The sequence below is a fragment of the Volvox carteri genome (genome assembly GCF_000143455.1).
Source record: "Volvox carteri f. nagariensis unplaced genomic scaffold VOLCAscaffold_10, whole genome shotgun sequence".
NCBI lineage: Eukaryota > Viridiplantae > Chlorophyta > Chlorophyceae > Chlamydomonadales > Volvocaceae > Volvox > Volvox carteri.
In genome coordinates, this window is record NW_003307553.1 from 1236037 (window position 1) to 1249658 (window position 13622).

The following is a 13622-nucleotide window of genomic DNA, read 5'->3' on the forward strand; positions in this document are numbered from 1 at the left end:
CGCCAACTACCAAGCGCCAGGGCATCATCCTACAGAAAGCAGTCAGCGCGAGCGATTCGACCACTCGACCGCTCGCCGCGACATTTCAGCACGCACCGTTCGCCAATCTTTTGCATGATACATGTATTAATAAATAATCGCCTCAACCTCTTGCGCACTTCAACCAGCGGGATTTCCTAGGTTTGAACCACAATTCCATTTCGGTAAAGCGGTATTGCGGATGAGGAGCAAAATAAAAAGATTCAAGGCAACAACGGCATTTCATGGCAATCCTAACAAATGCTGAAACAGACTGTGCAGCTCCATAATGTGCAATATATATACAACTTTCTTATATAACTATATATAGCGAGCCGCAACAGCGGTCCAGACCGTCGCGTCCGACGCGTCGCGGCCCGTAACATTTTGCACCTACTTCGGACTAAAGCAAGATGCCGTACGCCATTCCCAGGAGGCTGCCGTAGCACCCATCCCATCCAGCTGTGAACGGCGGTTATTGAGTGCCGTTGGCGGTTGGTACGGCGGTTGCTAGGGCGGCGGTGATAGCGCGGCGCCATTGACTAAAGCGACGGTTAAGTCAACTTGAGCACCAGCGGAATCGCCGACACCTGCACAGTCCACAGGCCTCCTGCCGCCACCTGAACCACAGAGCTGAGGCTGACGGGCGCACTGCCGGCGCCGCTGACGGTCCAGGCCTGTGCATTTTTACCAGCGGGGACATGCAAGCGTGTGGTGCTGTACGCGCATGTATGTAGTGTTGCAATGTTGGTCGGGTAAAGGAAGGTCCTTTCAAAACTCGCGTATGAGATCACAATACAATCACCTTTCAATATATATAGTCCATGGCCTCCCCTCAGGCTTTCAAAGACCCCCCCCTCCACTCGTTCGGAACTTGTAACTCGTGATATGGTACAAATTCAAGCCCACGCCCACACCCAAGCCCAGGCCCTCTTCCTCTTTCCCCTCTTTCCCCTCTTTCCCCTCTTTCCCCTCTTTCCCCTCTTTCCCCTCTTTCCCCTCTTTCCCCTCCTCCTCCCCCTCCTCTCCCTCCTCCTCCTCCACCTCTTCCACACCTTCCCTCCTCCTCACTCACCGCGAATGGAGTCCTATTCAGAGGGAGGGCAGCCGCCGCCGTGGGCTCCTCCGGGCCGTCGCCCGCCGCCACTGGCCGCCAAACGACCAAATGTGTGGCGGCGTCAGTGCTGGCGTTGACCGGGCCCAGAAGGTAGCCGTACAGGTCCGTACGCTCGGCCACCACTCCCAGGAAGCTCTGGTTGCCCACCAACTGATGTGTTGTGACGGTTAGAAGACGGTTAGGAAGGACGCTTTAGGGAAGTGTGTTAGGAATTCGTCTTATTGCCTTGCTGCAAACCCGGATGACCGGGGGCGTAAAGGTTCATTCGGTTCGTAAAGCATGGAATTTTCCGTGGGATGAAATGGGCCCAAAGGTAGAGCAGCGATACGCGTAAATACATGTACACACACAAACACACACATACACACATACAAAAACGCACACATACACCACATACAAACACATACACACATACACACATACACACATACACACATACACACATACACACATACATACAAACACACATACACACATACATACATACATACAAACACAAACACACAAACACACACACGGGTGTACACGCGCTCCACATTACACCACTCAACCCCTCTCACCTGCATGAAGGCCGCGAATGCATCAAACACCGGAAGGCGGGGGAAGTTCGTGTTGTTGCTGCCACGGAGGCCGCTGCGGGCAAACACGCCAGAGCCCCTGCGCGCGGGTGGTGGGTGTATACCGCGGGCGTTTGTGTTTCGCGAAAGGAGGAAACCGAACCATCCGATATCGTCGACGTGTTCCCTTCCGCTTGTATGTCCGTACGCATGTGAGCGTGGCGGTGTAGGGGAAGAAAATAATGGAGTTGAAATCCGTGTCCGGATCCCGGCACGCCCGTGTCTCCGTGTACACGTAATCTCCCCAATCGTCACACCAGCCCCATTAACTTGTCACCACTGTCATCAGTGGTGGTGACTCATTACTCACTCGTCCGCGTTGGCGTAAAAGAACCAGTCCGCCACCTCAACTCCTTTTCGGGCGAGCACCAGCAACCCACGAATGCCGTACAGGGCCTGTTGCCGTACATCACGGGCAAGCAGTTAACTTGTTAGGAAAAGCGGGAGAGAATGGCGAATCGTTTTGCGAGGAAACAAGAGGGAGATGGAAGAAATATGGGAAAGGAAGAAAGGGCATCGATATTGCGCAGAAAGTGAATATACAACACCCTTTATGAAGAGAAGAGAGCACACAGCCGCGAAAAAAAACCAAACCCGCCTAAAAAGGATTATCAGTGCTGAAGGTCATGTAACATTACAAGTTACCGGGAGTACGACATCTACACAATCTTTCCGTACAGATGTCCAATGCAGCCGTCCTACCTGGGCATGTTGACTGACGCATCGTGTGGTTTCGCAGACCTCTCCCGGCAGGTGGGCATCCCAGCCCCATTCCGTAACCCACACGGGTTTGCCTGGCATGTTGTACGAGCGCCACGCCAGCATGTTGTTCACAGCTGAAGGCAAGGACGGACGTGGAAGGTGGCGAAAATGGCGCCAGGTTGGAGCTGTACGGCATAATGTTTGAAAATGAAAGACCAGACCCAGATAGAAAACATCTCTAACGGCGTTTGCAACATGGTTGAGGTGAAAGTGAAGACTTATAACAATAATAATAATAATAATAATAACAATAATAATAATAATAATAATATATAATAATAATAATAATAATAATAATATAATAATAATAATAATAATAATTGGGAGACGTAACATTAGCTGCTGAGGATGGTGCCCCATGTGGGTTGGTCGGACCTCAAGCCTCGAGCAGTACTTTATAAGGCCCGTAAGGATTGTACGGCTCGTGATGTACGGAAGTCTCTATTCGTACCATTCATGGTGCTGCCTGGATGCTCCGGATGCACTCCGATTATGGTGCCGTTCAGCTCTTGTGGTCTGAACCATGAGTACACATGCAGGTTGACGACGTCGATAAGGGGGGCAACGTCGGGGGGGATGCGGGCGCCTGCGGAAGAGGAAGAGGAAGAGGAAGGAGGAGAAAGGCGGACAACAATGTGTGAGGGATTACCGTCGTCATCACCACCGTCATCAACAACAACAACACCGTCATCAACACCATCACCACCGTCATCAACAACAGCACCTTGGCGACAAGAGACAAGAGAGAACTGGAAAGAACTGGAAACCATTTCCGTAAGGGAGGAGAGTAATCAGCGTAATAATTGTAAAATTGTGTGGGTGTGTAATGACGAAAGCAGCGCAAAGGGACGCAGGATATAAACCGAAACAACAGCATCAACAATCAAGCCCCGTGTGCATGTGGCTATGTGGACACGTCTGTCTGCCTGCAAGCAAAAGCAGAAACCACTTTCAGTACGTGGATAGGGTTCTTTGCGAAGGTGCCAATGACACGCCAATGGCAATCTGGGCGCGTGAGCAATCAATCCTTCGTGACAGGGCACCCGGGCCTTCACTCGCCATAGTAAGACACGAACAGTCGCTACGTAATACGGCACCTGTACAACTTACCAACGGAATTTCCACTGTTGTTGTCCTCGCCGTACGGGTTATCAGCCTGTTCGAGACGGAAACAGCAATCTGGTTAGGGAGCCCGCACTGCCGCCGACTTTGGCGTTGTTACATCATCGTAGAGAGGCGATACGGATACATCTCCGCGGGCTAGCCAGCCCCGCGTGAATGAGCGAGGACTGCAGAGCTAGCAACAACTCATGGTTCGGGTCAGGTGTCTGTCTGTCTGTCTGTCTGTCCGTACTCCAATACACGCGCTCCGCACTCACTCCCCCACTCCCTCCAACGCTCCTCCCCCTCCCCTTCCCAAACACCAAGCAAAACCACCCAGATGGCTACGACGCAACCATCCCCCCTCCTGGTTCATGTGTGTGTATCTGTATGTATGCATGTATGTATGTGTGTGTCTGTGTTCATGTGTGTGTTACACACCTCCTGTAGTGGCGTTGCCGCCCAGGCAACGTCCTAAGGGCTCTGCACCTCACTAACCGCAACACCCACCTCACGGGCCCTATACCTTACCTGAAGGGCGCACGGCAACAGTCGGAAGGTTGGGTCTGCATCCTTAATGCCCCTGGCGAACCCGCGGAGCAGCTGCATGTGAGTCGCAGTAGTAGTAGCAGTAGCGGGGAGTGCGTGGGGCAGTGTGCTTTAGGGGCGATGTTGGGAGAGGAAGAGGTTGAAAACACAGCGGTGGACAGAGAGGGGGGCTCCTTCCGGGCTTGCTGGCTAACTGGGGTCCTCATCTATACCGGTGAGGTTGTGCATGTGAGGATACAAGCATAAACACAAACATACATACATACCACATACCACCTGCACATGAACTTACCGAAGAGTAAAATGAAGCGTTGTATCCAACCCACGGCTCATTTCCAAACTCCACAGCATCCAGGCTCACGTTCGGCGGCGCGCGGCCGGGGCCAAAGTGCGACCCGAACGCGAACCCCAGTTTGTACGCCGTGTCGGTCGCGTTGGGACCCCACGTGGGAGGACCAAACACATCCGACACGAACTGAAAACTGGCATCCACCTGGATGCAGTACATTGTACGGCAGTGCATGTGCCGGAGTTATGAGCACACGTGGAGATGTGGCATGCGGGGGGGTTCTCGATTGGAAACACAGACGGAGACCCTCTTGTGTGGGATGGGGGGTTGGGGGGGTTGTGAAACCCTTGTTGTGACGAGATAACATTATTTATATAAATCATCCCCTAACGCCCGATGAGACTATGGTCCCATTTGAGTTCCTAGAGTAAATCTGGTCAAATAAATTATTTGAATTTTTTCCAAAAAGAAGGATCCCACCTTAAGTCCAGCTGCCTTCCATCCCACGTATTCCTTGTCCCAATCAAGCCACCAAAATGTGTCTGTGCCTGCAGCGTGGTATTAAAGATAGGGAATTGATAAGGGATTAATTACACTCTTGGCATTACTATTGGTATTATTCTTTTAAGGGTTAATTGATTTGCGGGCGCACCTACCCGCGTACCTGGTACCTCGTCACAAAGCGACCCTTACTCCCCGTGGGGTCATCGAGTCGTCATTCTTGCCCGCCTGGCTCGACTGGGCGAATATATAATATACGCACGTGCACGCAACAGCGCTCTAGCAAGATAGTCGTACATCAACGTACGACAACCAACACTTTTTATAAAACACTGCACTGTGTGTAGCACATAGTGCACATCAAACAGTTGATCTGCGCTTTACCACCGCCATTGCCACCAAAAGGAGACGTGCAGCTGTCAGCGACCCCGGTGAGTGAGTGTGTGGCGGCTTGTTGGACAGATCTCTATGCATCCCCGCCTTCCTTGCCTCCTCCCTCGCCCCTCCGGGCCGTGTCATTATTCGCCCCTCCGTCGCGCTCCCCAGAAGTCCTGGAGGTCCTGGAAGGAGGTCCAACCGCGCACCGTTTTTCGACATGATGTCGTACTTGGGATTGTTGCCCGGCGCCCTGACGTCCCAGTTCATGCCGTGGTAGTTGCGGCCCCAGGAGGCCACTGAGGTGTACATGTCGGGGCCCTTGCCCACCCTGGAGCAGTCAGGGTAGGGGGGACGGCAGGAGGGAGGGCAAGGGGGAGGGCAGGGGGGAGGGCAGGAGGGGGGGCAGGAGAGTCGAAACGAGGGGTCGAACCCCGAAAGGGTAAATAATACCAAACGCAAGAGCGACTCACTTGTGCAAATTGTTAGAGAACTGGTTGAAGCCCCAGCCCCAGATACCGTTGACGCCCAACATGCCTCGGAGAGTCAGGGGGTGGGGTGAGGGCGCAGGCGGCGCTCCCCATCGGCCGTACACGTCGTACGCGTCAATGCCCCAGACGTAAACCTGAGAGAAGTCCCCGCGGAGGAGGAGAAGGGCAAAACCGGGTTTGGGGATTCAGAGGAGGCACGTCCGGCGTGGGATGAACAGGTCTATACACGTGTGGCACGTTAGGGGGATGTCACTTCAATAAAACATACACATGCCGTCCCATAAACCGACCTTTCTCCAATCGGCATCTTCCTTAACCTTGTGTGTGATCTTCAGGTAACGAATCTGCGCGGGGTGGTGGTTGGAGAGCCGGCTCAGAAAGGGGAGGGGGGAGTGCCCCAGCAATACACATGGGGGGTGTCGAGGCGCTGGAGAAAATTTAGGGTTTTATGGGGGGGGGGCCACCTTCCCGGTTTCCATCGCCTGCTGACAATGACCTTGACTATGATCTTCCATGCTACAGCAACAAAGCCCGAGTTTCCTTTTCTTTTCTTTGCCAAGGGAATGATTGCTCCTCACGACACGTCACCCTGCTTTCCCAAGCTGGCTCATGCCTCGTGCTGCGTCTCTTCTTTAACACACCATCATCCAAGTCCCAAACATCCAAATTATTATGCCAACCACCATCCTAAACACCCAACAGCATGGCAAATCGCAAACATCACCCACATAGATGACCGAGGGCAGGTACATCTCCACCGCCTCCAGTTGATCGGGTTTTAAAAATGCCTGCATGTACGTAAGTGTGTGCATGGGTTGGTTACTTGGTGGTTAGATTGGTTGGTCAAGTCGTCGTCAAAGTGCAAGCCCGGTTCGAGCGATCGATTCAAGGGAATTAGGGTCTCCGAAAAACTGTCCGCTTGTTTGCCTGTTGCTTGTCAACGAATGTCAACGAAAGTCATCTCCCCCTCATCTTGGGGTGAGGACAAACAACAAAGAAGTGGCGATGCGGGAATCGGTCCAATCAATGAAAAGAGACGAGCAGCCCGTACGTTTAAATTCAAACAAATGGGAGCTGTATAAGTTGAGCAGGAGGTTGACAATCAGACTGTCGTCGGATGCAGTACAGCACTCGTACTTGTCTCCTGCACTCCCACTGCTGCCGTATTTTTGCTCAGCCACCCAGCCGTACACCCACCCACTAGCCGTCAGGCTAGGCGCGCACGCCCGCTCACCCACCCACCTTCATCACCGTCCAATTCACTCCATCCGCCGACACCGACATGTTGGTTTGCTCAGCGTCCACCGACCAGTGCCGGAACCTGGGATAGCAGTTGGTTGTGTCGGTTGTCGGTTGTCGGTTGTCAGTTGACAGTTGGCAATATCAGTTTTAGCGAGCGCAGGTGGAAGTGATACAGCGTCGGTGGACAACACCCCACTCCTCGCCCCGTCCTGCCCTCCTTGAAACGCAGCCCCCAACCCTAAAACCCCTGGGGGAAACAGGCTCACCTGAGGACCCCCACCTCCCTCACGCTGCCCATGTCCACCACAGCCCACTCCATACACGGGCCGGACTGCACAGCGACCTCCGTGAGGGTGAAGCTGCCGTTGCTTTCCAAACGCAACGCCACCACGTCCTGAATGCCCAAATCCCGAAGCCGCGAGGGCGAGAGGGACAGAGGGAAGGAAGGAAGACAGATTGTAAGGACCGTCGATATCTTATGGAAAAAACACCAGGGTCATGGTAGGCTCCCTTTCTTATGGGCCCACTTGCAGTTCCCCAAGTGCCCGGCAAGGCAATCCGGGGAGTTCCATGCGCCGTCATGCAACATGTAACATTCCCAACATGAAATCTACAACAATTGCAGTATGCAGAAACGGTCCAATATCGTAACGCCAAAAAGAGCGGTTAGACTAGAATACATACTTACCACCACAACCACCACATCAACAGACGCTGGGTCACAACCACCACATCAACAGACGCTGGGTCACAACCACCACATCATCCACCTTGGCGCTGAAAGGTCAACAACGCCATAACTCGTGTCTTTCCCTGAAGACTGCTTTCTCCGAAACCACCTCCAAAAATGGCTCCGAAACCACCATCTTACCTGCCATTGACCGGTTACCGACACCCAGGCGTAGTTATCCACGGCGGGGACCATGGTGGCCACTTGAACCCTCTGAGCAGCAGAGGACCCGGAAGGCTGCATCACCAGCCACACCGTTACGTTGGAGCTAGAAAAGGCCTTATAAGAAACACGCGTGACAGCCCGCGGGCCACCGGGGACGGCGGCGGCGAAAAACGCCGCGCCATCCGTAACGCCCGCGGCGACGCGCGCGGGGTCGACGGCAATGCTCGCTCCAGTGTAAACACTCAAATCCGTCGTCGCTGGCAGGTTGGACGAGCCGGCAGATGCCGTACAGTACGACGCGGGAGCGCCGTGGGGCCCCGTACCGCTGCAAAGCTGCATGAGCGGGTTCATGGAAGGGCGGCCGGTGTAGCCGGTTGGGAAGCAGGCGGCACTCTGCCACTGCGTGTTGTCGTTACCGTCGGCAATGTGCGGCAGCGCGTCTGGATCTGGATTAGACGACACAGTGACGGTCCTACGGCGGGCGGACGGGGAACGTAGAAATGCCCACACGGGATGCAATAAGGGGACAAGGGGCTTGGGGTTTTAGGGTCTTAACTGAGAAAAACGATACTGGCAACCGTTACCGTTACCGTTATTCGTTTCCTTGGCGAGCAAGGAATAAGAGAAAGGGTTTTGCGTGGTTCATAAAAGTTCCAAACTGGCGAGGCTGGTCCGGCGAGTCATCATGTGCACACTAAATGGCGTAAATCCCGTCCATAACTTCAACCGAATCCTTAACTACATTTCTAACTGAATCCTCAACTACAACTACAACCGAATTTTTAACTGAAGCTCTGGCCTTATGAATTCGTTAGAGTCTCACCCTTGGTAGCTGTACGCGCGGACTATCCCCGCATAGTTGTTCCATGAAGATGGGGGGGGTGAAGGCGGAAGAGGGGGATCTGGCGGATTGGGTGACGGGGGCGGGGTGGGACTTGGAGGTGGGGGTGGTGATGGCGACGGCGGCGGCGCAGGCGAGTAGGCGTCAATGCCCCACACGTATACCTTGGCCCAGTCAGTTTCCGCCACCTTGTGCCGTACAGTCAGGTATCGCGCCTGCAGTGTACGACATCGAAACGCCACCAGAGATTTAAGCTAGGGAGAGAGCCTTCCTGGAGCTACGTACGGCATTTTGTTCTCGATCTAAGAAATAGAGGACATGTAAGAGAAAAAAGGAACTACGTTAGGCGCATTCGACGCGAGGGAGAAATTTCCTTCCCACCAATTTAGGGTTTACTATAGGGTTTGAATCCTCTTTAGGATTCAAAGGATATAAAGCCCACTACCTCATGGCCCCAGACAACAAAACCCCAGATCTCCCCAGATGCCCTCTCAACCCCTCTCTCCCTCTCTTCCATCCCCCCACAACAGGTGCCGTACCAGTACGGGGGTAGGCAGCGTCAACGTCAGCGCTCCGAGACGGGTCGGATCGAGCGGCGACAAACCCAGCAGCCCCGAAACCACGTCGTCGTACGACGCGCCATCTGTCGAGGCCAGCAGCCACGTGGCTAAGCCATTCTGCCCCGGCCAGTATCGGATGCTACGAAGGAAAGTGGGAGGAAGGAGGCCTGGTAGGCATTCGTATTGGTACGGCGACAGAGACGAGAAATACGAGAATACCACGACGAGACGAGAATACCACGACGAACAAAATGGTTATTTTGTGAAGTGTACGGCAGTCGTTGTCGGGATGAACCCAAGGCGAAGTGCCGCCTGAAGTTTCAGTGTTTAAACCCACCATCCCGGGATTCTCACATTCCAATAAGCAAACCATCCCCATCCCATGCAAGCACGTATCTTTAATTGCTCTATTTTGTTTACAACCCTCCCACCGAGGGATGTTTCCGAGTTCTTCTGATCCCAAAATCATCGTACCGAATGGATCCGATGGTTTGTACGGCACCCAAATCCACAGTTGCGTTTTCAAAACACGCGCCGTACTGTGCTGCCAGTTCCGTAACGGAAAACGCGGACGTCGAGTTGATGAGAAGGGACACGACGCCCGTCCATTGTCCGAGTGCGGGTACGAACGAATAGCTTGTGAGGTTGTAAAGTACGGGCACTTGCGCGCCTGACGCAAACTCCAGGTACAGAGTGTTGGCCACGCCGGAGGGAAACACGCCACGAATCCCGACACGGGTTATGTTGGTAGCTGATGGCAGGGTAACTCTGAGCCATGCGGATCGGGTGCCGGTAGGCAACGCAATAGAGGCACCGCTAGTGCTGAGACTGCCGTCAGTTGCGCCGTACAAGTTGGACGAGCCCGTTGAGGCGGTACAAACGGCTGAGGAGTTGCAAAGCCAGTAAAGCGCGTTCATCTCACGGCGCGTAATGTACGATGTGGGGAAACAAGCGTCACTCTGCCACATGGTGGTGTCTGTACAGGCGGGCGGAGTGGGCGCACAAGAGCATGCATCGGAAAGGGGCTTTCAGCAGCAAGTCAGCAAGCACCTTTCCCGGCAGCTTCAAAATATTCGTAGTCCGACAGCTGAATAATTGTTAGTGTTTCCCAGTAACTAGGTTTGAGACAAGGTGTGTGCGAGAGGAGAATTGAAACGGCGTGGACGGCAGCTGCTGCCGACAAGGCTACACTTGATCAATTTAAGGTCCAGAATCGTAAATAATAATACATGTACATATACTGGCATCCGCACCGTTTCCATCTCGGATGGCTTGCGCCGTGGTCGCGTCGTAATTGGATGAGAGGAACACAGTCGCGTTCCTTGTGAAAGAGCCAGCAGGAGACTGCGCATGTGCTTGCAGATATCCTATGATCAGGAAGAGAAAAACCCGAAGCCAAAGTTGAGAGCGCATTGTGCCCCCTATTTTAACCATTGATAGTGACTTCCGTTGAGTATTACAAGAATGAGGTAAACATTAGAGAATTAAGGATCGGAGAAGACATTTCAACACTTAAACCTCGTTGTCAGAGAGTCATTTTCATCTTAACGCATATTGGGAAGGTGTGCCGAACATGCCGCGTCAGTACCGTACCCCTTACAATTTGTAATACCTTCACGGTCATCGATTACGATAATCTCCATGGTTCGTAGAACAGTCACATTTCATGGCCCACGCAGCAGTCAATATAATGGAGAACAGGAGTCGCGGACTCTTACATTGTCATAATAGCGATTTTTAGCCATACAGTAGTAACTGTAGCTTTACACGGAAACACAGCTCTGGCTGGACAGTGGACAGATATTTACAATTTATTAATTGAACTGGTGATTGTTGGACTTTGTAAAGCAGCGAAACTCTTAGGAAGCTCTCGGCTAGGTAAGTGCAGGCTAGGTGGTTTAAGCAGCAATCCATCAGCCAGGCGTTGATCGGGAAGGGCATTGGTTCGTTAATTACATCCAGGCAGATCACAGCCAGATAGATGCGAGACAACCGGCTGGTACCTTCCTCAACATATTGACTTATTATTACAACATATTGACTCCTCAGCATAGAACTGCGGCGGTTTAGCTGGGCACTACGGACTTCGCGTGTTTCTTTCTTTGGTATGTTTTTGTTTGTGCTGAAGACATCGATAACACAGTAAATAATACTTTGTGCTATTATTAGTAATAAGCTTTAAAAACGCACATACGGACGTAAATCAACTGGCCAAAAGCTTTACTCATCTCCCACAGGCAGGTAGGTATAGTTGTCAATCGTTATTCTAACGATACGAGCTAGGAAACGCTAGCGTAACCCAGTCATGAAGTCCGTGATCACAGCCGAACAATGGTCCTAAAGGTCCGCTCGGCCGCGACAACGGTAATGAATTATGAATCATGTGCAACATGCACGAAAACGAAAACAACCGCGAATACTTCATTAAGTAATACGGACGTCTTTTGTTTAGCGGCCTCATGCAGCTGCACATGTATGTAATCTGGCAACTTCATTATGCATGTACCCTGCGGTCACGAACGCGCTGTTGGACGCCCCGACCAACCCAAAGGAGAAGTCTGAAGCTCTTTGCCTGTGGAGATGATGAAAGCGGGGGTCTCGCTTCACTTCTGCCATCACCAGCTCTCTCCTGCGTTTCTGGCTTTCCTTCATAACCGGCACTGGCATGCTTGTTGCTGCCTAATACGTATCTATGATATGGGGGTCATCCTAGGAAGGAAAACAACATTTCAATACGGCAAATCAGGCAAATAAATCCCGACAAGGAGCAAAACAAAACCAGTCAAACCCCCAGCCAGCCTGCCCACCTGCCCGCTTTCACCCCGGAGTGGCCGCCAGCTCCAAAAGTGAATGGAAAGTCTGTATGTACGATATTGCACCCTTTTGAGTCCGTAAGTCCCTAAAACCCAAGTGATGGGGTGACCACTTCAAATCGTTGTCCATCAATGTCCAGATGCAGCGCGACAGGCTGTGGATTCCAGTTGGCTGTGCGGGGCGCTTTTGACAACCGAGTCCCTTCACCTTCCCTTCCCTTCCCTCTTCCCTTCCCTTCCCTTCCCTTCCCTTCCCTTCCCTTCCCTTCCCTTCCCTTCCCTTCCCTTCCCTTCCCTTCCCTTCCCTTCCCTTCCCTTCCCTTCCCTCCCTCCCTCCATCGGTTTTAGGGTTTTCTTTTCTTCCATATACATCTTATTATTGTATAACTTGTTGATCTTGATGGTTTCGGAGCGATCTGGCGCCTGGGACATGGTCTCGGGGCTTTTGCTTCCGGCACACAGTTGTTTCGGAACACATTGACGGACTCTGTGTACATGCTGAGTGGCTTGGGTGGTTGAAGGGACGAGAAAGGGATGGATGGATATAGCTGCGTTGCGGCCTGGCCTCAGTTAGGCATTTCAACCTTTTAAACCCCAGATCTGTCTTTGACCTGAAGAACCTTCGATTTGACCTCTTTTGGCGCCCCGCCCATGCACCGCCGTGTCCGTTAAGGGAATCTTCTGTCACATTAACTACATTCGTCCAGTCTCGTCCAATTTCCCCTAAGAAATGTAACTCCTAACGAACTATTTTAAATGGATCCGGTAACTAAGCCCACCCCCCTGTGTCGACTCTCTTAAACTTCCCACCCCAATTTCAAAATACACATAAACACGTGCCAGACACGCCACACGCTCCTCCAAGCCTTGATAACAATTTGAAGAACAGAGAAACAGTTCCCGATCCAGAAGCTGGGTTCGATGCGCGACCGGGGGCTGCTTTGCACGACGGGTCGCTCGAAAATGTGGCGCTGGGCGTTTCGCCTTAGGTGCACCTCCAATATGTACGGGCTTGTACGGCTAGTATGGGGCTTGTACGGCTTGATGTGCCTACCAGGGCAGCCGCAAGCCGAGCTGCGTGTATGTCTCCCTTTCTCTGTCAGTAGTCGTATGTCTGTCAGTCTGTCCACTAAATCCGCCAGCCTAGCCCTGCTTTCCTGGCTTCCCCCGCACCTCTCTTCCCTACCTGCCCCGCCCGTTTCCTGCTCACCCTCCTACCGCCGCTTGAGAGCTCTCCTTCCCGTCTCCAACCCCCCCCCACACACAGCCCTCTCCTTCGCGCCAAATCACAAAAACTTCAATCACAGAATACAACAGTCCTCCGCTTCCATTTCAATTATACCCCTCCTCCTCCTCCTCCGCCTCCACTCGCCACTAACCCATTAAAGCTTTCTCCTCCCCTCCTCCCCTCCTTTCCGCCTCCCCCTCCTTCCCCCTCTTTCCCCCTCCCC

General features: G+C 52.8%; 1 protein-coding gene across 1 annotated transcript in view; it reads right to left on the bottom strand.

Moving 5' to 3' along the window:
* Positions 1-572: 572 nt before the first annotated feature.
* Positions 573-13622, bottom strand: part of VOLCADRAFT_88866 (uncharacterized protein) — a gene marked incomplete at both ends in the record, with an annotated part of 45173 nt that continues 32123 nt past the window's right edge. The window contains 21 exons of the mRNA XM_002948557.1: positions 573-695; positions 1094-1285; positions 1696-1792; positions 2063-2148; positions 2455-2588; positions 2966-3100; positions 3625-3670; positions 4147-4218; positions 4457-4657; positions 4934-5001; positions 5539-5660; positions 5803-5954; positions 6111-6164; positions 6549-6608; positions 7063-7141; positions 7329-7456; positions 7934-8429; positions 8781-9013; positions 9338-9497; positions 9833-10334; positions 10612-10702. Of these exons, the coding sequence (XP_002948603.1) occupies positions 573-695; positions 1094-1285; positions 1696-1792; positions 2063-2148; positions 2455-2588; positions 2966-3100; positions 3625-3670; positions 4147-4218; positions 4457-4657; positions 4934-5001; positions 5539-5660; positions 5803-5954; positions 6111-6164; positions 6549-6608; positions 7063-7141; positions 7329-7456; positions 7934-8429; positions 8781-9013; positions 9338-9497; positions 9833-10334; positions 10612-10702 (3231 nt within the window). The remainder of the gene's footprint in view (positions 696-1093; positions 1286-1695; positions 1793-2062; positions 2149-2454; positions 2589-2965; positions 3101-3624; positions 3671-4146; positions 4219-4456; positions 4658-4933; positions 5002-5538; positions 5661-5802; positions 5955-6110; positions 6165-6548; positions 6609-7062; positions 7142-7328; positions 7457-7933; positions 8430-8780; positions 9014-9337; positions 9498-9832; positions 10335-10611; positions 10703-13622) is intronic.